Here is a 27,299-nt window from a genome sequence, read left to right as displayed (position 1 = left end):
TTTCCAACTATTATATAACATTTTAGTTGTAAACTATGATAAATATTTAAATAATATAAGAAGCAAGAGATAATATGAAATTATCTAAGAACAGTCATCTGAGGCATTTTTCCCAGTCAAGAAACAAGAGACGTGTGAGAACAATAATCAGATGAGAGAATACCAAAATAAAAAGTAATTAAAAAATATTTTAATAGTACCTTTTGTTGATACCAAATGCCAATTGGTTAATAACTCCACGTATTTTTAGTAATAGAGCTTCTGATTTACTGGTAAACTAAAAAGAAAAAAATCATGACAATAAATTACATGCTCGGCTTTCAAATCACAGAAAGAGGTAAGTAAAATAAACATGGCTTTCAACAAGTACAGACTGCAGAGAGAATTACTATTTATTTGCTCAACAAAATCTCCTGTTTGAGTAAGCAAAACAAATAAAGAAAAAGAAAGAAATCTCGATAAATTTGTTTTAACTCACTCTTCAAATTTCATGAATGCATGATATATTTATTGTATGTACTTGTGTTTATGCACTAATCATTTCAGCTACTCCCACAAACGGACCGTAATCATTACCAAAATGCAATCTGGTTGGTTAAAAAACAGAGGTATGTATCATAAATAACTTTTCCATCCAAACGCATACTGCTGTCCTCAAAGCAGTTAATGTGGGAGCTGCAGACTAGTCTAACAATACTGATACTCACTAAAACAACTTTAAAACTTCTCTTCAGATTTGCCTTTAGAATTTGCAAAGTAAGCTACCGACTATTCTCAGTGGTGGTCTATAACCAAGCGATCATAACCAGAATATTTTAGAAGAATGAAACCGCATGGGTACTATTAATCATTAAGCTGAGAAATCAGATGAAAACCAGGACATATGGCTACCCTACAAAACCTTTTATGAATAATTTTGAATGTTTGGAAATACCAAGGTCACCCAGCCAAATCAGAATGACTAAGATGTATGAAAGTAGGAAAAACAATCTTGAACCAAAATGAAATGTAATTATAAGGTAAAAAGATCAGTGTTCAGAATAAGATTCGTTCAAGACCTGGGTTTGATCCCTGGGTTGGGAAGATACCCTGGAGAAGGGAAAGGCTATTCACTCCAGTATTCTGGCCTGGAGAATTCCACAGTCCATAGTGGGGGGGTTGCAAAGAGTCGGACACAACTGAGTTTCACTTTCACTTTTCAGATTAAGAACAGGCTTCCAGGGAAAGGGCCTCCCTCCCTGGTGGCTCAGAAGGTTAAGAATCTGCCTACAATGTAGGAGACCTGGGTTCAGTTCCTGGATTGGGAAGATCCTCTGGAGAAGGGAATGGCAACCCACTCCAGTATTCCTATCTGGAAAATTCCATGGACAGAGGAACCTGGCGGGCTACAGTCCATGGGATCGCAAAGAGTTGGATACGACAGCGACTAACACTTAACTTCCTGGGGGAAACTATTCAAGGGAGAACTCATGTGAATATATAAGATTTGATACATTTAAAAAATTAAAACAATTTTATGCTTCTATTGAGACAATATTCTAATATGAAAACTTCAGTTGAGTTTTAAAAACACAACTTTTTATCATCACCATTGTATTCTCTATTATGTTCCCTATATAAGATTTGATACATTTAAAAAATTCAACCAATTTTATGCTTCTATTGAGACAATATTCTAATATGAAAACTTCAGTTGAGTTTTAAAAACACAACTTTTTATCATCATCATTGTATTCTCTATTATGTTCCCTATATGGTGAGGAAAAAAAACCTCATCACAAGTGTATTTCCTAGGACTACAGGGCTGGGAGGACATGAGAAGTTTTTCTAACTCAACCCCATCCCTACCCCTATCTGCTGCATCAATTGCCTTGAAAATATCCTCCACAAATATATGTAGAGTTCTACTTATGAACTCAATGCCTGGGAATTCATGATCTCCAAAAGCAACTCACTGCATTTTCAGATAATGGCAGTATTAGAAATTTCTTAATTTGAATTAAACCCCATTGATTCCTTGTTCTTGACTCTTAAGAAAGCATACATTTAACCCCTTTCCCATGGATCAGTCTTTCAAATATTTAAAGACTGTTATCACATTCCAAATGCCAGAATATCATTTTATGCTGTTCCTCATATATCATAATTTTAAGTTCCCTACCATCCTGGGGTCTCTCCACTGAATCTGGTCCTATTTACCAATGTTTTTCTCTTTTTTATTAACTTGATCAGATTGCTCAAATTACTGAATTAGTATTCTTGACTGAATTATAAAGGATAAACTATGTTTAAAACAAAACAAAACAAAACTGCTGTATATCATTGAACCTTGGAAAGCAGGAAGTACCAAAGTCTGGACTCTAGGGTCAGAGTGGAAGTGAAACTGAAAGGTGGGGCTTTGTTAGCTCTGGCCGCTCTCTTCTGGATTTGGGAAGCTAGAAGAGCTGTATGGTTTCCACGGTGGTCCAGAGTGCTTTTCTACAACCAACCTCTGATTTACTGACAGCTGAGATGAAAGATTCTCAGACCCTTTCCCTAGTCCCTGGACTTCTAGGGTCTTATGAGCCATGATTAATTGCAGGTCTGCTGTGGCCTGGGTTGATCTGACTTCACCTATTATTATATTCTTACTGATAAGGCCAGCCTGGGCACTGATGGATCATTAAATGTGACCTGTTTCTAAACAAAGAGAGGGATTTTCCTCAGCTAACTAAACAGAAGTAAACGTGGAGCTTTATCTCGAAGCGAAAGTAAGAAACTACAAGGTCCATGATCTTTGCTTCTGTACCCTGAATGAGTAAGCTAGTTTGAATTCTCCATATCTTTTCAAAACAGTAAAGAATATTTCCGTGGTTGCCAAGGCAGAGTAGAGAGGGTGAGGGAAAGTTGGATTGCGAGTTTGGACATAGCAGATGCTAATTATTATATACAGAACAGATAAACAAGGTCCTATTGTATAGCACAGGGAACTATATTCACTATCCTATAATAAACAATAATGGAAAAAATATGAAAAATAATTTTTTTAAAAAGAATATTTCCAAAATACTTGTCAACCTAATATGCAAGTAGGTAGATACAATACAAACATAAAAGGTGATGATTTTTAAGAAAATACATAATAAAACATATTTGGAGTATTCTGGAAAGTATAAGAATTTTAAATACAGATCATACTTATTACTTTCAGTCTTAATATACTAGCCATGAAAGCTGGGGACTGGGCCATGTTGTCTACAGGTTCCTCTGAGCACTTTGCTTTAGAGGGCAAAAGAGAGCATTCAAATGGGAAGAATTTTTAAAAAAATAAAAATGCTTTTTTTTTATATTTTATTGCATTAGAGGATATCTAGCAACATTTGGTCTTGCTGTGGAAGAGATAATGCTAACAGTTACAAGAAATAGCCTTTATTGAGATTTGTGTCAGGCCCTGTGCTAAGGGTTTCAGGGTTTCAGGTATATTCCTGCTATTAACCCTCAAAACAACCCTATGAAGGTAAGACTATTTTTGTCCATTTTATCCTGGAGGAGACTAAGGCTTCAGTGAGGTTAAATGATTTATCTGAGACCCCATATCTAGTAAATGGTTGCCCTGAGATTTGAATCCAGGCAGCATGACTCCCAAGTTCATTATTTTTAACCTCTACAAGAAATAGCATTTTTCAAGCTTTTATGAAAAAAAAAAAAAGTGTTAGTCTTTTTTTTTTAAGTGAATATAGATTCTAATTCTTAAAGGAAAACTAAAAGATGAATAGATAAATAACCAATTTATCTCTAAGACGGATGGGGATTTATGGCTATTAAAAATGTAGAACTTTCACTTCAAGGAAATGGTAGGCTATCTAGCAGTGTGTATTCCAGAAATACATTATAAATGCTCTGTTAACAAGAGGCTTTGAGGGCAGTGGGAATGGAAAGGAGAGAATGACATGCATTAGTAAAAGTATCCACATTCATTATTCTGCATGAAGCTGGTAATCTTTCCAAATTTGTTACTGTCTGTTCAAACCCAAAGGATAGGAAACATACAAACCATTAATGATGCTCCGTAATAATGTGCAACAAATCGAAGTGTCTTGCATATTACCTTCCTCTTCTCAGAGTCAAAATCCTAAAGACGTATGTTATTAAAAAGAAAAAAGTTGAGAGAACTAGTATCTGTAGCAGAAAAGTACAAATTATTAAATACAGAAATAGATTCTTCTTTATTTTTTGAAATGTACCTTGAGTAGAATTCCATTACCTTGGCATTTGGTTCTGTAGAAGCTGAACAATAGCTGCAGCCTTCTAGAGCTACACTGTCAGATCTTTCCTTGTTTAAACACTTAGCCCAATAGAATTTAGATACAAGCACACATTTTATCAAGTGGAAAACCCCAAGGATTCTCTGACAAGCAAAGATAAGAAGAAACCAATTTTCTACTTTCTTCAATTTAAAAGTTGGGACATAAGTCCTGTCCCTGGGTGACTGGACTGGATTCAGTTTCTAAATCCTCTGCCTTATCCCCATCATTCCACTGTACTTACTGTTCTTCACCTATTTTCTCTTTCCCAACTATATTCTCTTTTCCAAAATCTTTAAAATGTGTGACTCCTTGACTTCTCCCTTGCCCTGAGTCATTTTTCTCATTTCATTATTACTTTTGCTTCTCTCCTATAAAGGCTAGACAAGCATGTACCACAAGCTCAACTAGAAGTGGAAGAGCTCACCTGAAAAATATCGTATTTACTTCCGATTATGACCAGAGGAATTGGAAATGGGTCAATTAATTCACGATCCTGTTAACAAACATATTTCATTGATTCACTGTAATTGTTTTGTTTACTACTATGTATTCAGCAATTTCTATGACTTAGGTCGTTTTAAATCTGCCCACAGTGTTAACATTGTTGGATTGACAGAGGTTGCTCCAGTGTTTAATTTTTGAAGCTACATTTCTCAAGCATAAAACTAGAAATGACAATTCCCTAAGCTACCATATTTATTCTTCATGTTCTGTTATTTTCTTATATGTTGCCTTCCTTTTTTTAAAGTTATTTGTATTAACTGTTTGTTATAATAACATTTATACTGCATATATGGGAACCATAACTACCAGTTTTGTTTGATATTCCTTTTGTAAAACACACTCATATAAACTTTGGGCAATATAAAATACCTTTCTTAGTTTTCTAGATGATGACATTCCTGACTGTACATAAAAGACTTGTGTTACCATACTGCAACTTGATAGTTTAATTATCAGATGATAAAAAGATACTGATTATGTGACAGACAATAAATGAATGTATAGAATGACAGTACAGGCTGTTGAAACTCTATTCCTTGCTTAAAACTGTATTCTTATCTGGTCTTTGCCAGGTGACATTTGTACAACCTGGTTTTGTATCTTCATTTCACAGAGATTATAAAATCAGTATCAAACTACTACTTTAAAACTCTGTTCCTTTTGATTGGTGTAATATGCCATAACAATCACGGAAGATGTCTAACGAGAAGACATATGAAATCTTTTTCCTTGTTTTGCTCCGAGGTTTTATTAAATTGCTGTAATTTTCCAGTGAACAGGTTCATCCACATCAAGTGAATTTCAACTCATGCATAAAAATCTAAAGAAATTGTTTGTGATGTTATCTTTAACTATGTGTGGGGCTAAGAATTCCAAGAATAATCCCAGCAGCAACTCACTGGATGGTCCTTCTGCATATTGCTCCACACCTTCTGTCTCATTTCAGAAGCCGCTTTAGAATTCTTCTTCCCCAGTTTCATTATCACTTTATCTATGTTAAGTTTTGTGGCTTGCAACAGATTTTCCATGGTGGGCCAAAGGTCATTAGGTTTTGAAAGATCCAAAACAAGGACAATAGAAAACGTCCTAAAGAAATAAAAACATCTTTCAGGAAAAAAAAAAAAAAGAGACTCAAAATAATTACCATTTGAAACCCTACTATACTGAAATGTATTTTCTAAGAATAACACTATAAGAAAAAAAAACATGGCAATTTTCTAAGAAAAATATGCCAAAATTATAGCCTTATTTATTCCAGTGCTTTTCCCTAGCAATATTTAAGTGTTACAACCAAACTTTTGTTTGAACTAATAATAATCCAGTTCACACAATGTGCAATTGGATCCAACAGTGCCGTGTTTAGATTCAGTTTTGCTGTGTGTTCCAAAGAAGGGAAGCAAAAATAATAATCACAGCAGCAGCAGCAATACAACAATGTGGTAAAGGAGAAGAAAACATTTACTGATGGACCTTGCCTGGAGTCTATCTAGCTTATTTCCTCCTAACGATGGCCATTCTATGGGTCAGAAATCTGAGGCACAGACTCATATAGCTAGTGAACTGTAGAGCTGGTATTTAGACCCAGAGCCACACGGTTTTCTGCTTGTACCGTGCTACCTCTCTGAAAGGCCTTGCTACCTCCCTCCAGGCCACCACACACTCCACCACCATGACCATACGCACATGTTCATGTATATCAAACATAAATCTAAACTCAGCAACAAACAACCCAATTTAAAAATGGGCAAAGAACTCCAATACACATTTCTGTATTTAAAGACATACATATGGCCAGTAAATACAGGAAAAGATGTCCGGTATTATCATTAGAGAAATGCAAATCAAAACCACAATGAGACACCACTTCTTGCCCACTAGGATAGCTACAATAAAAAACAAAAATAAAAAATCCAGAAAACAATAAGTGTTGGAAAGAATAGAGAAAAGCTGAAACCCTGGGGCATTGCCAATGGGAATATAAAACAGCGAGCAGACAGTGTGGAAAGCAGTACAGTTGTTCCTGAAAAAATTATAGGAGGATCCAGCAATTCCACTTCTGTGTGTTTTGACATCAGGGACTCACACAGGTATTTGTATACCAATGTCCATAGCAGCATTATTCACAATTGCAAAAGAGTGGAAATGACCCAAGTGTTCATCAATAGGTTAACGGGTAAACAAAATGTGGTATATGAATACAATGAAATATTATTCAGCCTTAAAAAGGAAGGAAATTTTGACACACGCTACAACATGGATGAATCTTGAAGACATTATGCTGAGTGAAATAAACTAGACCCAAAAGGATGATTTCATTTACATGAGGTAGCTAGAGTAGTCAAATCAGAGAGACAGAAACTAGAATGGTAGTTGCCAAGGGCTGGCAGAGGGGCAAGTAGGAAGTTATCGTTTACTGGGTACGGGTTCAGTTTGGGAAGATGAAACGCTCTGGAGAGGGGTGGTGGTGATGGTGCCTAAGCAATGTGAGTGATACAGAATGTCACTAAACTGTACACTTAAAAATGGCTAAGATGGTGGATTTTATGTTATTTTACAATAAAAAACAAACACAAATCTAGGAGTGTTACAGAGAACGGTTATAATAAGTCTGTACAGCCATAATCATGGGCCAATATACCTTTGATCAATAGAGCAAACATTCTGCTAGTGGAAATAGCAAGGAATTATAATAGATGCTGGCTATAATATAGTCAAGTTATCTGGGCTTTCCTGGTGACTCAGTGCTAAAGAATCCGCCTGTCAAGGCAGGAGATGCAGGTTCAATCCTTGGGCCGGGAAGATCCCCTGGAGAAGGAAATGGCAACCCACTCCAGTATTCTTGCCTGGGAAATCCCATGGAAAGAGATGCCTGGTGGGCTGCAGTCCATGGGGTCGCAGAAGAGTTGGACAAATTAGTGACTAACAACAATTATTTTGTTTAGTCTGAGCAAATCACCTATTTTGTGTAAAGCAAAACAATAGCTAAATTCTATACTATAGGTCTAAATCCAGAAAGTAGTCTTTTTAGACATTACCTAAGATTTTCTATAAAGTTATTATGCCATTAAATTGTCTAGCCAACCATATCTTTCATTTGAATAAGCTCAGAAACAGCTTTTCTTAATTATAATGTATGTGCGTGTGTGTGTATATATATATATATATAAAGGAAACTAATTTTATTTTCAGAGTTTTAGCATGATTAATGTTAAAAAAAAGACCATGGTTTAGCTTTTTTTTTTTTTTTTTTTTACTGTGGTAAAATATATATAAGTGTATTATTTTTTCCAAATGAAAATAACTTTGTTTTAACCAAAGGGAAAATGGATTATTCAACTTTTTTCTAAGGTTAAAATTTATGTTTCCACTGCACTGTAAATACTTCTGTTACTTTTGCCTTCATAGCAAATGACAGCTAAAAAATTCTTTTATAAAATACTACCTCTGAAAACAGCGAAGTGGACCACAGAAAATGCTCTCTTACAAATTATCTAAGGTCTATGGAAATGTTTAATGCATCTATAATTATTCTATGAACAGTCATTTTAAAGAAAAACAGTATCTAACAGCATTTGGTAAGGTTGCTGGGCTCTGTCCAAGTCAAGGAAATTACATGTCGAATTAATTCCAGTCACAAAACATTCTGAGATTTGCGACTAATGAGGAGTGAAATGTTTTCCATGAATTCGTCAACCACTCAGCAAGCTGCTTTGGACCCAGGCCTGTGGCGCCCCTGCCCTCTGTTCATCATCTTGCTGACCCCTCTTCTCTCCTAAGGCAGGCTCCAACTGCTCTGGGATTCCATGGAAAGAAGACCAGAAACTCACAAAGCAAGGCAGTGAAGAAACTGTGGAAAGATTTGGCTTCCTGCAGAAACCAGAATTTCTACAAGCCCATAAGGTCTAGAGAAGGGAAGTGGGTAATACAGAAAGGTGACGCGACAGCTCACAGTCTGGGAAGAGCTGCTCCCAGCCTTTTCCCTCCTGTCTGCCTCAGGCCAGGCTGGCCGGCAGCTCTTGTTCCTTCAACTGCTCCCTGCCCCTGTCATCTCCTCTCAGCCATACCACCATGAGTTGCCCTAATTCCCAGGCAGCTTCAATTATTTGTCTCTGTTAAAGGAGGACAAATGAGAACTACACAGCTGTAAAATCCCATGATTCTAAAAAATAATGTTGGGGGAAATGGTGGTTTTAAGTGAAAAAGCAGGATCTAAATGTGTATACCCAATAGCTCATACCTGTACAAAGTATATTGACAACACTGAAAACACTGAAAGAAATACCCCTGTATGTTGAGAATAGTCCTTTTTCATGTGATCACAGATGCTTTTACTTTTCATGTACGTTTCACTATTTTTCCAAGTTTTCCTTATGAGCATAAAACTTTTTTGTGATAAGTAAAAGACACTAAATTTTATTTCTTTAAAAGAAAAAAAAATCACTGGACAAAGAAAGCCAACATTACTAGCTAGTTATGGAAAAACAATTATCCTGTTAACAAGAAAAAATTCTAACGATCTTAATGGCTGAAATTTGACAAATAATTGTCAAGCCCTTTGTATCTGGTCCAGCAGCAATGGTGTGTGTTAAACTCTGACAACAGTAAGATATTTCAGATTTTTTAATTTTGTTTTCTTTGGCTAAGATGGGTTCCCAGGAACATTGTGAGAAATGTCACAATTTTCCACATCTGATTTGGCCAACATGTGGGAATCATTCTCAGGAAAATACCGCCAAAGAGCTTGAGGTTTTCCCCCAGGTTCTTTTTCTTTAAGGTCAGCAAATAGACACTTTCTTCCTCTTCTAACGCATAAATTTCATTGCATGAGGCTTTACTGGTGTGTGTGCGTGCTAAGTCACTTCAAGTTGTGTCCAACTCTTTGTGACCCTATGGGCTGTAGCCCTCCAGGCTCCCCTGTCCATGGGGATTCTCCAGGCAAGAATACCGGAGTGGGTTGCCATGCCCTTCTCCAGGGGATTTTCTTGACCCAGGGATCTAATCCGTGTCTCTTCTGTCTCCAACACTGGCAGGTGGGTTCTTTACCACAAGCGCCACCTGGGAAGCCCCTCAGTGATATTAACTTTAGTATTAAATTCATATTAAATTCAAGTGTGTGTTAGTCACTCAGTCATGTCTGACTCTTTGTGACCCCATGGACTGCAGCCGGCCAGGTTCCTCTGTCCATGGAATTCTCCAGGCAAGAAAGAATACTGGAGTGGGTTGCCATTGCCTTCTCCATGGGATCTTCCTGACCCAGGACTGAACTCAGGTTTCCTGTATCGCTGGCACCTGAGCCACCCAGGAAGCCATTAAATTTAAAGGAGACATAATATCCAGTTGCAGGAAAAACTCAGGGGCTGAATTAGCTCATGCTTGGATGGGTATTAAAAAGACTTGAGTTTTCAAATTTATTTTTTGAAGGTTTGTTTTTTTTTTTGCCAAGTGAATATACTGCCCAAGTGTTATTTGACATATTTTGTTTGTAGGCTTGCAAAATATGTTACTAGTCAGATGCCAACTATCTCACTTCAGCACAGGCCAGAACCTTCAGTTCAGTACAGTCGCTCAGTCATATCTGACTCTTTGCGACCCCATGGACTGCAGCATGCCAGGTATCCCAGTCTATCACCAACTCCTGGAGTTTACTCAAACTCATGTCCATTGAGTAGGTGATGCCATCCAACCATCTCATCCTCTGTCATCCCCTTCTTCTCCCACCTTCAATCTTTCCCAGCATCAGGGTCTTTTCCAATGAGTCAGTTCTTTGTGTCAGGTGGCCAAAGTATTGGAATATCAGCTTCACCATCAGTCCTTCCAATGAATATTCAGGACTGATTTCCTTTAGGATGAACTGGTTTGATCTCCTTGCTGTCCAAGGGACTCTCAAGAGTCTTCTCCAATACCACGGTTCAAAAGCATCAATTCTTTGGCACTCAGCTTTCTTTATAGTCCAACTCTCACATCCATATATGACTATTGGAAATACCATAGCTTTGACTAGACAGACCTTTGTTGGCAAAGTAATGTCTCTGATTTTTAATATGCTATCTAGGTTGGTCATAACTTTTCTTCCAAGGAGCAAGCATCTTTTAATTTCATGACTGCAGTCACCATCTGCAGTGATTTTGGAGCCCAGAAAAACAGTCTGTCACTGTTTCCACTGTTTCCCTATTTGCCATGAAGTGATGGGACCAGATGCCACGATCATCTTAGTTTTCTAAGAGTTGAGTTTTAAGCCAACTTTTTCACTCTCCTCTTTCACTTACAACAAGAGGCTCTTTACTTCTTCTTCACTTGTGGTGTCATCTGCATATCTGAGGTTATTGGTATTTCTCCCAACAGTCTTGATTCCAGCTTGTGCTTCATCCAGTCCAGAGTTTCTCATGATGTACTCTGCATATAAGTTTAATGAGCAGGGTGACAATATACAGCCTTGACGTATTCTTTTCCTGATTTGGAACCAGAACCTTGGTTCTTTTAAAATCCCTGAGAGCACTACAGTTTAAGCACAAAGAAAGGAAGTGAAGGTAAACCTTCAGCAACATAAAACTGTCCCTGCAAATTTTGATTCGCAAAAAACTCACGTTCATCCTGTGGCCTCCACTGGATACTTACTAACCGCTATTCCTCACTGGCCCCACTTACCGTAAGGTGTCACTTGTGATTGGTATGCTGATTAAGTCCAGTAAAGATGTTCCTCCACCTAGCTCCCAAAAGTGAGCAATATCTTTTGGCTGAAAAAAACAGGTTTTTTTCATATTAATATTCTTTGATGTTTTTACATTTTAAATAGTTCTTATAGTTCATTAGCACCAGCCAGTAATAATTATGGATACAAGATATTATAGTCCTCAAGACCCTTTGTGGCAGTCAATATTTTCTCCTTTATTGATCCCATCCCTCAAAATACACTAAAACATCTATTCCAAAGAACAAAGATGAAACATTAAGAATATACACGGGTACTAAATGCCCTGATTCTACCCTAATTTAATAGAAGACATTAAAAAGCACCCCAACACTGTATAAATATCACAGGTAGCAAACACTCACATTAGAAATAAAATTAACAAATTGAACACATTGGGAATTATCTTTGTGAAAACAGTTATAATTTTAGGTAGAAATAAAACAATTGAATGGGAAAACATCCTAATTGAGGGAGAAGACAAAAGCTCACACAACAAATCAGATATAAAGACAAGACAAGAGGAAACGGGGAGGACAGACGGGAGTCTGAGCTGCAGATCAGGATCGCCTGGGCAGAGGTATGAGCAGCTGGTCTGGGCCTGACATCCCCGGGGACAGTGACAGGCCGGCACTGGCAATACAAGTGGTAGGCGGGGGACACGGACTCTCTGCAATTGCTTCCCTTTGCAGAGAACTCAGGCTACAGGGGGATTGAAAGGGCTGGGCAGCCAAGGAGCTTGGAAAAAAGACCATCTATCCCATGGCAACTGTCCTAGACTGCTGGCTAGCTGATGGCATTTCTCCTTCCACCAGATACTGAGAGCCTTCAAGATATTATGATTGTGTGAGGAGCTGATAAAGTTCTTCCAGTTAGAACTCTTAGGAGACCGTCAATCTGAGAAAGATGTGAATCTTCTAGAATGGATACAGAAAAGCCCAACTTGATAGTGTAAAGTTTAGCAGAAACAAACAGGTGAAAAAGAAACCACGTGAGTTTTTATGTGCCCAATACCATGAACTTGAAAGAGGCAATGTCATTACAGCAGTTTTAGATAAATATATTTTGCTTTTTGACAGGTTATCATCTCAACCATTGAAACTGTTTTGCAGTTGGTATTTGAATCTCTAATGTTTGTGGGGAGAAATAAGTTTTCAATGGATAATCTCCCTTGATTCACAACTGGATGAAGAAAAGCTTTTAGAGCTTTTCTCAAAAGTTAAGCTTATGAAAGTTGACTCAGAGTCTCCCACAACCAGGTTAAGCAAAAAATTTATATGATTCACAGAAATAAAGTTCTCCCACATCTCAATATATTGTTTTTTCTTTTCAATTTCATAGTTTTAATAACCAAGTTGCACTGGTGAATCCAGGAAGCAGCGACAGACAATTTTAACTCTCTATACACTGTCTAATGATCAAACACTTAGACTGGATCAATCTATAAAAATTTGCCTGTGTTATGGGAGTTATGGGAGATACGGGACCTTCTTTATTCTAGATTGTTCTCCACACACCTAACTTTATTTAAGAAATGACCTCTTCCTTATGGGAACACCAAAAGAGAATTCTACTTAGAATTTTTTATTCTCCTAACATACACTATAAGTTCTCCCTCTATCCTGAACAATTTCTAACTATCCTCTACAGATAAACTAACACAAGTGAAAATAGGATTATGGTCAGTTAGGGCCTGTGGTCTCAAATAGGATTACCAACTTTAAGATGTATTTGTAAAAATGCTAATAATCTGGATTTTAAGCAGTATATTTTCATAAATATCCAACAGGTCAAATGTATATTTTTAGCAGATTTTTTGGGGAGACAAGATAACTCACAATGTTATTCTCATTTGAAAGAAGAAATATTCCCAAAGCCTGTACACTGAAGTTACAGAGTAATCCTATTCAAGCATCTTAAGACATAACAAATGAGAAGGCCAAAATATTTTCACAGTTTGGGTGGCTTCCTCTGGGCTGAGTTGCATTTGACTTTAAAAGTATTACATAGCTAGGAAGTGTACTCCTGGATATGTTTACCGATTGTGGAAAAGATGGAAAATGTAAAACAATGTCAGCATCCTTACTTCTCCATACACGTGTAGAGCAACATCACCAAAAAGACACTCACTATGTTATGTCCTTTTGCTCTTCTTCCATAAGTATATTCCAAAGCTAAGGTTGGTTTTGGTGGCTCATCCCTGTACAGTGAAGACAAGCATTATTACCATCATTTTCTTAAGCTATCATCTTACCTTATTTTTGCTTCTTAAAAACTTTATTAGCAGAGAAGTTACGCTGTGTATAACACATTGAGATAAAAATGATTAAGAATTTATACAAAAATAAGCCTTCAAAAAAACATCTTAACGGACTTTAGTAGCAACTGCAGAGGTGAGTAATGGCACCTGCGTGCAGTGGCAGCGCCTAGTGACACCACTCGGGGAGCAGAGAAGGAGCTGGCCGTGTTGGTGGCTGTGTCAGCGCATAAGCTCTCGGCATCCAGGCCACGTGGGAAGCAAAGACAATAGGCTTATGCTCAGCCTCAATGTGAGGAGCTGGGAATGTAATGACTTTCAATTTAATGGAGATATCATTAAAAGATTTTTTATACAGTTCTCAACTGAAATCATGGCTCAAACCTGGGCATCATTTAGCTAATGAGAGCCGCAAACCAACAAGACTTTCCTTACCAAAACTTCCTGAAACATGTACCTTAACCTGGTGGCATGCTTCCACGGTAAAGAAGGCTACGAAGTCCATAAAACAAATGGCAACAGGTATAGTTTGATGATCAATAATGTGCTTCAAAAGCATACCCATGAGCAATTCAAAGATTATAATGTTCAAATGATCATGAACTAGATAAAATTAAAAAGTTTAAATAGCAGAGTAGCATAGCCAAAACAAGAAAGTACTATCTATTACAGATTGAGTAATTATGTTAATTTCTTCCCCCAAATAAGGAAATCCATTATTAATCCTATATAATTTTTTTTCTGCTTATTGTTGGTTTCATCTTTAAAGGAAGACTGAAAAGCCATAATATGGATTCACAAGAATTAGAATATTTTGTTTAGGTCGCAAAATGGAAATATGTCTTTTAGATTCTAACTTGCCTTACACAACAAGAATAAGCAAAAGTGTACTCTAAAGTTTAATATAACACTTACCTGTCAAGACACCTTAGAATAATAGTAGTCTTTCCCTAGAAATTCAAAAAGAAAGAATACTATGTTAATGTCATCCACATGTAAAATTTTATTATTGTTCATAATTGTGGCCCAAAATAGCTTTTAATCACTTGAATGATAAATTACCTGGAAACTAGAAACTTTCAGAATTGCTCCTAAGTTTGATAAGTGGAAAAAGTTAACTGTCAACTTTCCATCAGAGTGTAACTACACTGCTATTATTATAATTATAAAGTACCACAGATGACAAATACTAGAAAATCAAACCTTATTTTAGTGGTCAACTTGGCAGCTGTCTTAAATTTTCTCTCTACTCGTTAATGCTAATTACTGGTTAAGCTGATGATTAGTGTCTTCTAAAATGTTTTAATTCCAATTTGTTGAAGTGGAAATAAAAAAGGATAACACACAAATATAGGACATGTTGAAGACATATTCCAAGCAAGCAATCCAGATACCAGTTAGAATACTTTTTTTTGGTTTGTCTTATTTCTAGAAGATGTACTTCAAATTTCTTTTTAGGAGTCAGGAAATAGAGGTTCTGGTCCCATCTCAGCCACTAATCATGAAACTTAACCTCACATCTGAGCCAGGGACTGGTTTAGTGGTTTAAGTCACTGTTTTTTTTTTTTTTTTTTTTTAACAGTGAAGCTTTACTTTTTTAAGACAACTTTTTACAGGAATATAAATAAAAGAGCAGCAGGGAAAGTTTACCAAAGGAGACCTTTAGGATTCAAAGAAAGCAGTTTAGAAAACTCTGGACTACCAAAAACACAGATTATTTCACTATATACGTGTCTTTTAAAGCCAAGGAACCTACAATACTTACCCCCAAAAAGATAAACTGTGACTCCAAATTACATCTGGGCTTTGATTAAATTGAATGACTTTTTTGGTAGTAAGATATATAAATAAATAATTGGAATAGTACTAAAATACATAATTGAATGATATTTATTGGTAGGTGTTATATCAAAGTGAAAGATCAGAAACAATCTAAATTTTCCAAATAGGGGACTGACTAAATTATGACCATCAATATAATGAATAACATGCAGATCATAGGAATAATGTAGGAATAGACATATTGACCTAAATCAAATCCCTTATGATTATACAGTGGAAGTGAAAAACAGATTTAAGGAGCTAGATCTGATAGAGTGCCTGATGAACTACGGGCGGAAGTTTGTGACACGGTACAGGGAAACAGGGATCAAGACCGTCCCCAAGGAAAAAAAAATGCAAAAAAGCAAAATGGCTGTGTGAGGAGGCCTTACAAATACCTGTGAAAAGAAGAGAAGCAAAAAGCAAAGGAGGAAAGGAAAGATATTCCCATTTGAATGCAGAGTTCCAAAGAATAGCATGGAGGGATAAGAAAGCCATCCTCAGTGATCAGCGCAAAGAAACAGATGAAAACAATAGAATGGGAAAGACTAGAGATCTCTTCAGGAAAATTAGAAATACCCAGGGAACATTTCATGCAAAGATGGACTCAATAAAGGACAGAAATGGTATGGACCTAATAGAAGCAGAAGATATTAAGAAGAGGTGGCAAGAATACACAGAAGAACTGTACAGAAAAGACCTTCATGACCCAGATAATCATGATGGTGTGATCACTCACCTAGAGCCAGACACCCTGGAATGTGAAGTCAAATAGGTCTTAGGAAGCATCACTATGAACAAAGCTAGTGGAGGTGATGGCATTCCAGTTGAGCTATTTCAAATCCTAAAAGATGATGTTGTGAAAGTGCTGCACTCAATATGCCAGCAAATTTGGAAAACTCAGCAGTGGCCACAGGACTGAAAAAGGTCAGTTTTCATTCCAATCCCAAAGAAAGGCAATGCCAAAGAACGCTCAAACTATTGCACAACTGCACTCATCTCACATGCTAGTAAAGTAATGCTCAAAATTCTCCAAGTCAGGCTTCAGCAATACGTGAACCGTGAACTTCCAGATGTTCAAGCTGGTTTTAGAAAAGGCAGAGGAACCAGAGATCAAATTGCCAACATCTGCTGGATTGTCGAAAAAGCAAGAGAGTTCCAGAAAAACATCTACTTCTGCCAAAGCCTTTGACTGTGTGGATCACAATAAACTGAAAAATTCTGAAAGAGATGGGAATACCAGACCACCTGACCTGCCTCTTGAGAAATCTATATGCAGGTCAGGAAGCAACAGTTAGAACTGGACATGGAACAACAGACTGTTTCCAAATAGGAAAAGGAGTATGTCAAGGCTGTATATTGTCACCCTGCTTATTTAACTTATATGCAGAGTACATCAGGAGAAATGCTGGGCTGGATGAAGCACAAGCTGGAATCAAGATTACCAGGAGAAATATTAATAACCTCAGATATGCAGATGACACCACCCTTATGGCAGAAAATGAAAAAGAACTAAAGAACCTCTTGATGAAAGTGAAAGAGGACAGTGAAAAAGTTGGCTTAAAGCTCAACATTCAGAAAACTAAGATCATGGCATCCGGTCCCATCACTTCATGGCAAATAGATGGGGAAACAGTGGAAACAGTGGCTGACTTTATTTTTTGGGGCTCCAAAATCACTGCAGATGACGACTAGAGCCACGAAATTAAAAGACGCTTGTTCCTTGGAAGAAAAGTTATGGCCAACCTACACGGCGTATTAAAAAGCAGAGACATTACTTTTCAAACAAAGGTCCGTCTAGTCAAGGCTATGGTTTTTCCAGTGGTCATGTAGGATGTGAGAGTTGGACCGTGAAGAAGGCTGAGTGCCAAAGAATTGATGCTTTTGAACTGTGGTGTTGGAGAAGACTCTTGAGAGTCCCTTGAAGTGCAAGGAGATCCAACCAGTCCATCCTAAAGGAGATCAGTCCTGGGTGTTCATTGGGAGGACTGATGTTGAAGCTGAAACTCCAATACAATGGCCACCTGATGCAAAGAACTGACTCATTTGAAAAGACCCTGATGCTGGGAAAGATTGAAGGCAGGAGGAGAAGGGGACGACAGAGGATGAGATGGTTGGATGGCGTCACCGACTCAATGGAGATGAGTTTGAGTAAACGCCGGGAGTTGGTGATAGACAGGGAGGCCTGGCGTGCTGTGGTCCATGAGGCTGCGAAGAGTCAGACACACTGAGCAACTGAACTGAACTGAACTGAACTGAGACACACTGACACAGTAAGACATGCATAATAGATTACCATGACCCTATTTTCAGTTAAAAATCATCTCTTCCTTGAGATGCATATACACACACATACAGATAGAGAAACAAACAGAAATCCAGAGAGACGTCACGTGTTAATAGTGAATGTTTCCAGGTGATAACGTTACAGGTAATTTATTTTCTTAAGAAAATCAGGATTTTCTAATTATCCTACACTTTACATGTATCACATGCAGTGTATTTTTAACTTTTTAAAATAATGAGGACTGTGACACCTAAAAATAAATGTATTCAATGTGCAGGAAAGTATACAGAATTACTGTATTTTAGAATTGGTAGGAATCTTAGATAATATCTAGCTAATCTCAAATTCTCATCGTTCCATAGCGGTGATTTAAATTATTTTTATTATAATTTCATATTAATGTATAAGACTACCTGGTGGAATTTCAAATAAAAACAAAACTCAACTCTGGGCACTGAAATCAGCTTTTAGATTACCATTAAAATAACAATCCAAATTTTAAAAATTCACTAGTAAACTGTTGCCCTTTGAGAAGGCATCCACAGACTCCTGGGTTTCCAAGTCCAAGAAGCACTGATATAGTACAAGTTCACTGAGTGACTATCAGAATGAATCCCACATTCCCTTCCGTTAGTCCATCACAGCAGAAGTCCAGCCTCCCTCTGACTTGTCATCCTTGCAACTCTAATTCCATAATCCTCTACATATCCCTTCATTGGGCATAATAATCTCCTCCCTTCTAAAACCCAGCTGCCCTGAATCCTGAACTTCTTCTTCAGAACATTCTATCTGTTGGCCTGCACTAACATATGACTATCTCTTGAACACTTCCTCTGCCATTCTATTTAAGAAGGCTATTTGTTCATCACCCCCACACACTTCAGGGCCCTCCCTGCTCTCCAGTGTCACCTAGCGGCTATTACTCTACTTCTCTCCTCTTGCAGGAATCTTAAGGGGCTGGTATCAGCCTACCCTCTTGGTTGTCACCTCTTCTGGCTCAGTCTACCTTCCCCTCTCAGCTACTGTCATTAGTCTTGTTCACTTCACCCCTACATGGGCATGGGCAACCCACCTATGACCCCGACCTCAAGGTGCCCATTGCCTCAAGAGACTCTTTCCTTCACTCCACTTCTGCCACATGTCACTTTCGGGGTTCTATCTTGAACCATTTCACTACTGGAAACTGTACCACTCCCAAAATCACATGCACAAACAACACATTCTCTAAGCACTTTTTTCAGAACTTTACTTTTTTCAGCTTTACTGAGAGGCCTCCAAAGTCCATGCATCCTTCTGGGATACAGGCCAGACACAGAAGAGTGCTCTGGCTACCTGGGCACTGGCGCTGCCTGGTAAAGATATGGTCTCATTGACACAGAAGTTAGTTCCTAACTTCTGTTAACATGCCCTTCATGCCCTTAACATGAAGCACAAAAATAAAATAGTGTCATAAATACAACAACTATCTCTATTATATATATATAAGATTATATATATCATAAGATAGTCCCCAACTTAGGATAGTTCCATTTATGATTTTTTGATTTTATGAAAGTGCAAAATTGATATATACTCAGTAGAAATTGTACTTTTCCCAGGCTAGTGATACGTACTAATAAACTCTTCCTGTGATGGTGGGCAGCAGCAGTGAGCTGCAGCTCCCAGTCAGCCCCTCAATCATGAGGGGAACAACCAGTACACTTACAACCATTCTTTTTTTCACTTTCAGTATGTTATTCAATTAATTGCACAAGATATTCAATACTTTATTATAAAATAGTCTGTGTGCTAGATAACTTGGCTCAACTGTAGGCTAAGGTAAATATTCTGAGCACATTTAAGGTAGGCTAGGCTAAGCTAGGAGAAGGCAATGGCACCCCACCCCAGTACTCTTGCCTGGAAACTCCCATGGACGAGGAGCCTGGTGGGCCGCAGTCCCTGGGGTCACTAGGAGTCGGACACGACTGAACGACTTCACTTTCACTTTTCACTTTCATGCATTGGAGAAGGAAATGGCAACTCATTCCACTGTTCTTGCCTGGAGAATCCCAGGGACGGGGGAGCCTGGTGGGCTTTTGTCTATGGGGTCGCACAGAGTCGGACACGACTGAAGTGACTTAGTAGCAGCAGCAGCAGGCTAAGCTATCAGGAAGATCCCCTGGAGGAGGGCATGGCAACTCACTCCAGTATTCTTGCCTGGAGAATCCCATGGACAGAGTAGCTTCGCGGGCTATAGTCCATGGGGTTGCAAAAAGTTGGACATGACTTAAGTGACTTAGCACACAAGCATGTAGGCTGACCTATGACATCGGTTAGGTCAGATGTGTTAAATGCACTTTTTGACTGACAATATTTATGGGGAGGTAACCCCACCATAAGTCAAGGAAGGTCTGTAATATAAACCCCAAATAGGATGAATATCAGCATCTTGGATCTGCAAGTCTTGACCTTTTTTAGACAGTGTCACCAGCAGTTCTGTGTCTCTGGCCAGAACTTTGTAATCCAAGCAAAGCTGCATGAAAATATGATACATCTGTTCCTGCTCTGTATGGCTACTTCCAAACCCTTTTTGCATCCCTGGCTAAACAACAGAAACTTACAGTGAGTGGGACAGGGTCTCTGGCTACTAAGGTGTTCTGATGGATATGCTGTCCTTTTCCCCCTTATTTTTCACAACAATAAATAACCCTTTGAAATCCTGTGACAGACATCATTGCGTGTGTTAGTCGCTCAGTCATGTATGACTCTTTGCGACCCCATAGACTGTAGCCCACCAGGCTCCTCTCCATGGAATTCTCCAGGCAAGAATACTGGAGTGGGCTGCTATTCCAGGGGGTCTTCCCGACCCAGAGATTGAACCCTGGTCTCCTGCACTGCAGGCAGATTCTTTACCATCTGAGCTACCACAATTCAATTATTCCTTAAATGAAATTCCTAAAAGTGAAGTAACTGAATTTAAAAAATGAATATTATTTAAGATAATGCCTTATTGACTTAGATGCTGAGTTAGATATTTAAATGGATCCTGGCTTTTATACTCAGTTGAAGTAGAAGACCTTAATATTGTCCAATTATGAAATAAAAATATAGTTAAAATATTTTAAATTAGATTTACTACTATAATTTTTCCTAGATCAATTCACACTAAATATGGTATTGTTGTTCAGTTGCTAAGTCATGTCTAACCTTGTGACCCCATGGACTGCAGTGTACCAGGCTTCCCTGCCCTTCTCTATCTCTTGGCATTTGCTCAAACTCATGTCCATTGAGTTGGTGATGCCATCCAACCATCTCATCCTCTGTTGCTCCCTTTCCCTCCTGGCCTCAATCTTTCCCAGCATCAGGGTCTATTCCCTGAGCTGGCTCTTCACATCACATGCGCAAAGTATTGGAGCTTCAGCATCAGTCCTTCCAATGAATATTCAGGGTTGATTTCCTTTAGGATTGACTGGTTGGATCTCCTTGCCGTACAAAGGACTCTCAAGATTTTCTCCAGTACCACAATTTGAAAGCATCAATTCTTTGGTGCTCAGCATTCTTTACGGTCCAACTCTCACATCTATACACAACTACTGGAAAAATCATAGCTTTGACTATATAGACCTTTCTAGGCAAAGTGACATCTCTGCTTTTTAATATGCTAAGTTTATTATAGCTTTCCTTCCAAGGAGCAAGTGTCTTTTAATTTCAATGGCTGCTGTCACCATCTGTAGTGATTTTGGAGCCCAAGAAAATAAAATCTGTCACTGCTTCCACTTTTTCCTCATCTATTTACCATGGATCAGATGCCATTATCTTAGTTTTCTGAATGTTGAAATATGGTATTAGCTAAGTATAAATTTAGCTCATTAACTTCAAGTTCAATGGTTCCATGACCATGAATTTGCACAAAATGTCTAAATATTATTTTCAAAATGTAATTATCCTAATATTAGGTGATAAAAACAATAATAACTTATTTTATATGTAAAATTCTTTCACCTGGGTATTTTCCAATCATGTCGTGGTGAGAACATTAATGTTATAGTCAACATTCTTCTTAACTAACTTCCCCTTATGGTATACAATACTTAAATTTCTCAAAAGATATAATGTGGTATTCTATGTGAAATTATCTCTCTGTTGATCTTAAGGGTTTGCTAAACCTGTGCACATAGCAACCCATGGATTTTGGCTGACTTCTGCTAATCTGTGTGGAGATAACTGACACTACTAGAGGAAGAAATGACAAACAGATTTTATCTCAACTGCCAACACTTTCCTGGAATACTATAGATCAGATGTCATCTTCAGGATCAGCAGAAAAGGGGAACATAATTTATAAAATGTGTGTGGAAGATATGTGCCTACTATTTTCTATCCCTTACAGAACCATGGAAAGGATCTGATGATATGGAGAACTGGAAAAGCAAAAGCATGGACGTCTAAATAGCTTCCTTTCCTCTTTTCTGCCACCTAGAGATTGAGGTTTAGGGTGAGAAAATGAGCTCTGGGAAGTGAAAGACTAGTCAGTGATAAAGTTTTCTGAGCCACAGTCTAAGAATCGTAGCATGATTAACCCTTTGAAAAAAGTTTTTCTGCAACCTTTATTTTTTTCCTTTTCCATTATGGTTTATCATGGGACACTGAATACAGTTCCTGTGTGATACGCTAGGATCTTGTTGATCCATTCTGTGTATAATAGTTTACACAGAATGATTATACCTTGATAAGAGGTGAAACATATGTCAGGAGGATCAGAAGATCATGCCTAAAAACTTGACAATCCAATGAGATTAGAGAAAACAAGAGAGAAAGGTCCAGATAAACGGAGATGTCATTAGGTATGACATTAAGAAAAAAATTTTAAGAGAATAATGGAAGAGGGTCCGTGTAATTCACAGAACAAAGCAGCTGAGACAAGGCCTTAGAACAATACATTACAGCCACAGATGCAAAACTGTGCAAGTAATAATAAGTGCAATATTGTCACAGAAAAACAAAATGACCTCATATATATTACCAAAGCCTGTGGCATGAGTAAGTGTGATACATCACTGTAAAGAATTAAAAAAGGAGGAAAACTGCAGCACACTTTGTGAGTCTGTATGGTAACCGACAAATATGCAGGGGGTGGCAGCATAAACAAATGCATTTGGATGAAAATAAATGAACACGTGAAACTTGTGACAGTATACAGGAGATTGCAGCCTGACCATAAGCTATCTAATGGCACACATCACAAGAGGAATACAGATAAAGCATAACAGTGTAGGGGATATCAACTATTCAAGATAGTGTCTAACTCAGTTTGAATTGAGTTTTCAGTCACTCCTAAAAGAGATAATAATAGACTCACACAGAAACTAGGGTTAGAGAGAGGTTAAGTGACTCATTCCAACCTGGAATTCTATACCTAGATAAACTTTCAATCCAGAGTGAGGGCGAAATAAAGATATTTCACATGTGCAAGGTCTCAAAAATTTTACTTCCCATGTATACTTTCCCAGGAAACTACAAAAGAATGTACTCCATAAAGACATACTTTAGTAAACCAAGAAAAAAGAAGACACAGGATCCAGGAAACTGGAGCTCCAACACAAGGATGCAAAGGGAATCCCCAGTATGTTAGGGAGGGACAGTAGCCATGCAGCTACTTGTGAAAAAGACACTTAAGTTAACCCTAAATACTGATTTAGCTCAAAATGATAACCACAACGTTACTGGAAGTGCAAATGTGAGAGAGATGCGGAAGTAAATAGTCTTCTATCAGAGACTCAACAGGTAATGTCTAACATTGTGTTTATGGAAATAGCCCATAAACACATTATTCAGAAGTAAAGAAGTACAATTATAGAAGAAACAGTAAAAGATATGAAAATGGTGGCTTTCAGGAGAGATTCTGAACTGTGTACAGAGGTTATTTTGCTTTACACACCTTTGGATAATCTTTTGGATAATATTAAAAAAAAATGTTAAGTGTATTTTATTTTTCTGCCATGCCAAGTGCAGAAGTATGATTGTTTCCTTTCTCAAATAACTTTTCCCCAAAGTTTAAAACTTCTTTGTTTTTTATTTGCTTAGTCTTTATATGTACCCTTTTTTTTTTTGGCCATAGCCATGTGGCCTGCAGGATGCCAATTCCAGACCAGGGATTAACTCATCCTGTTGGCAGTGAAAGCAGAAAGTCACAACAACTGGACTGCCAGGGAATTTCCTGTAGCTTTTATGTGCATTAGTTATCTATTGCTACATAGTAAATTAATCCCAAATTTATCAAGTTTTAAAACAATAGCTATTATTTCACCCAGTTTCTCAGAATCTGGAATCTGAGAGTACCTTAGTTGGATGGTTCTGGCTTAAGAATTTTCATAAAGCTGTAGTCAAGATGTCATTTGGGATGAAAGTTATCTCTTGGCTCAACTGAACTGGAGAATTATTTTCCAAGCTCCTTAACATGGTTGCTGGCAAAAGGCAATCAGTTCCTTGCTGGCTCTTGGATCCACAGGCTTTAGTTCTTTGCCATGTGGACTGGACCTGCATAAAACATGGCAGCTTGCTTCCTCCAAAGTGAAAGATCAAAAGTGAGAGGTTACCTAAGACAGGCTGCCTTGTGAAAGACAGCATCCCCATTGTTGGAAATATTCACACCTAGACTATACAACCACTGTCTGGAATGGCTCTCAACCTTTTGATGAGGTACTAAAACCCTGGGAAACCTAATTTCCCATAAAAAACACCAGTGCACACACACAATTCTGCATACATTTCTAGGGAGCTCATGGACCCCAAAAAGTAATTCCATGGATCTCAGGGTAAGAATCCTGATTGCAGAAGACCAGACTATCTCTAGGGTTCTTTCCATTTCTGTGACACTAGTTTAAGATAAGTGAAAGTAAACGTATTATACTCTATATGGTTCAAGTTTTTTATATGTGCTTGTTTTAGCTATAGAAGTTACCTATAAATATGACCATTAGAATAGTATTTATGGTGCTTTTGTGCAAACTGGGAAAAGATGACTCCTCTGGGCTGTCTAGTCAGAAACAAGTACCCCTTCCTCTGGGTTCCTGTGGCCCAGGTCAGGACACACCACTTGACAAGAAGAGGCAGGTTGGGTGTGTTAGTTCCCACCCTTCCATGAGCAGGGCCCAACCAGATTTAAAGTAAACAGCAGGCTGGAGCTTGGTCATCTGGTTAAAGAGTTGAAATACCTAAATTTTTACCAAAGTATTAAAGTAAATGTTACCATTGGCTATTAAATCATCACAATGCTTGCGGTGAAAAAAGTATGAGCAAATGCATTACCCCACTTTTACTGCCAATGAAGAAAACAGACTTTTCTCCAGTTTCAACTCCATCACCTTCACTTTCACCACTTCTCCGTTCTTCCACTTCAGCTTTTGCAATTTCCCAGAGAGTTTCACTATATGAGAGAAAGATAACCAAAATTCAGAAAAACAAAAAGAATCCTTACAAAATTTCTCTCCAGCCCACAGAAATTTCATTTCAATCAGATTTATAAAACAAACCAATATCATTTGTGGGGGAGGACAATGAGCTGGTAAAACTTTGGAGGATTAGTCATTTTCTGTGTACTAGATGGAAGAAGAAAATGATAAACAGAGCCTTTACTGCCAAGATCTGAAGTTGTCTTACTTTGGGACTCCTGGCCAGGGCTGAAAGCTGTATGTGTTAGCCTCTCAGACACACATGAAGGTACAATGCCTTTTGGAAACATACAACTGGAAAACCACCAACATCTAGCAAAAGGGGGAAACATGTAAAACCAGTTTACCACATAACCTTTGCTACCTGAAATAGTTTTAGTTTTTTAAAATTATACATTTTTTGGCTCAATATTCCTTTTTTAAAATATAAAAGAAGGGAGAAAAATCACCTAAAATTCCTTTTGAAAATCATCCTTTCATTTCACCTCTCTACACAGATAAGATTTTTTTTTTTAAAGTAAAGCCTAAATAAATTATGGAGTACTGAACTAGAAAATATGAGTAAGATTTCATGTTTTATCCACCTGAATCTACTACTTTCTGCACAGAGAGTATGCCAACTTGAGTAAATTACCTAACTGCTCTGGATCCTTCATTCAACAAATATTTATTGAGCGCCTCGTATACTCACATTTCTGTGCTAGTCCCCAGGCTCACTTTTGTTTCTTCTCTAACTACTGACTAAAAAACACCACCAACTTCATAGGACTGCCATGATTGTAAAATGTGATAATTCATTTAGGTTAGGGCCTAGCCTATATATAATCATCTAAAATTAGTGAGTGTTTATTATTTTTCAAGAACCAGAAATGGAAAAGGGGGGTCTGCACTAAAATTCCCACATTTACTTCACAGGTGAGCCCCTAAGAACTCAGTCTGGGCCTGTGTGCTCTTCAGTTACACCCATTTCTTCATAATGTGATTGTCTCCTTTCCAAGTTCTCAGCAGTAAAGAGAAAGAGGTGTAACCGTTTACGATGATGGGAAGCTTAAGGTTCATAAACTCAACAGAGATCACACAGCCAATCCACAATATGAAAAAAAAAAAACAAAACCCAGAAATCTCTGTGATGGACTCCAGTACCCCACTCTCTCCCTGATGTCTTTACAAGTCGTTCAGGGAAGTTTTAGGCATGATCTTGAGAACAAGTAACTAAAATAAACATCAGAGAAGAGTTAAAATGTATCTGATAGGTGATTAAAATCCCACCCCCTCCCCTTAAAATGTGACCTTAGATTTTTCAGTGTCTTCACTAGTTTCCCCTCTTTTATCTTTGTCTTAAACCCCTGCACCCGGGCAGGAGGTCCCCGAGGAAGTGGGTTTGTGGTCTGGCTCACCGCCTGAAACCCTGTTCCTAGAACATTCCCGGGCCTTCAGAAAACTTTTTGAAGAAATGAATGATTGGAGTTAAATCATCTTTCAACATCTCTTAACTTTTCCACCTCTGGAACTTTTCTACTAGTACCTTGACAAACCTACAATGGGACTCGCTGTAACTCCTCTCCCCACATATTCTGGCAGCGGCCTCTCCCTCCACCGCCGCTCCCCGCCTCCACCCCATCCAGGCGGAGTTGGGAAAGAAAGGAGGCTCTCGAGAGTTGCATAAACCAGGCTCAAGCAGGGTTGCAGGGATACCTGGGCATCGTGGCGTGGCCGCCCCAGTGTCCTGGTCGCCGCGTGAGGCCCAGCCTAGAATCAGCGGCTCGGCGAACTCGGAGAGAGGCCGGGTTAAAGCAGGGTATTGCGTTGCCATGGTAGCTACGTCACAACCATGGGTTGCGTGCAGAGTAGAGGCATCATGGGAAAGGTAGTTTTCAGCGTTCTTTTCTCGTCTCGGCTTCAGCCGTTTTGGATGGGAGAGGAGACTCGTGGCAGTAAATCTGGGACTTAAAAAACTCTGGGCCGGAAGTGTTCTTTTATTTAAAAATATTCTCCTGAGTACCGACTATTTATATGCCAGGGGTCT

The 27,299-nt window shown here is 38.2% G+C and overlaps 1 protein-coding gene across 2 annotated transcripts in view; it reads right to left on the bottom strand.

Annotated features, from left to right (window-relative positions):
• DYNC2LI1 (dynein cytoplasmic 2 light intermediate chain 1) overlaps positions 1–27,089 on the bottom strand; it is a 37,337-nt gene extending 10,248 nt beyond the window's left edge. Inside the window, exons 1-9 of one of the 2 annotated variants that reach the window (XM_040224712.1) lie at positions 26,969–27,088; positions 25,131–25,248; positions 14,651–14,685; positions 13,609–13,678; positions 11,436–11,524; positions 5,690–5,876; positions 4,711–4,779; positions 4,034–4,111; positions 201–277 (exon numbers count right to left, since the gene is read on the bottom strand). In XM_040224712.1, the coding sequence (XP_040080646.1) occupies positions 201–277; positions 4,034–4,111; positions 4,711–4,779; positions 5,690–5,876; positions 11,436–11,524; positions 13,609–13,678; positions 14,651–14,685; positions 25,131–25,248; positions 26,969–26,976 (731 nt within the window). In that variant the 5' untranslated portion in view covers positions 26,977–27,088. Of the gene's footprint in view, positions 1–200; positions 278–4,033; positions 4,112–4,710; positions 4,780–5,689; positions 5,877–11,435; positions 11,525–13,608; positions 13,679–14,650; positions 14,686–25,130; positions 25,249–26,968 lie in introns of both variants that reach the window. The other variant, XM_040224713.1, reaches the window with a different exon arrangement.
• Positions 27,090–27,299: the final 210 nt, after the last annotated feature.

The sequence above is a fragment of the Oryx dammah genome, unplaced genomic scaffold (genome assembly GCF_014754425.2).
Source record: "Oryx dammah isolate SB20612 unplaced genomic scaffold, SCBI_Odam_1.1 HiC_scaffold_25, whole genome shotgun sequence".
NCBI lineage: Eukaryota > Metazoa > Chordata > Mammalia > Artiodactyla > Bovidae > Oryx > Oryx dammah.
Note: the sequence above shows the minus strand (reverse complement) of the source record. Positions and strands in the feature narration are given on the sequence as shown.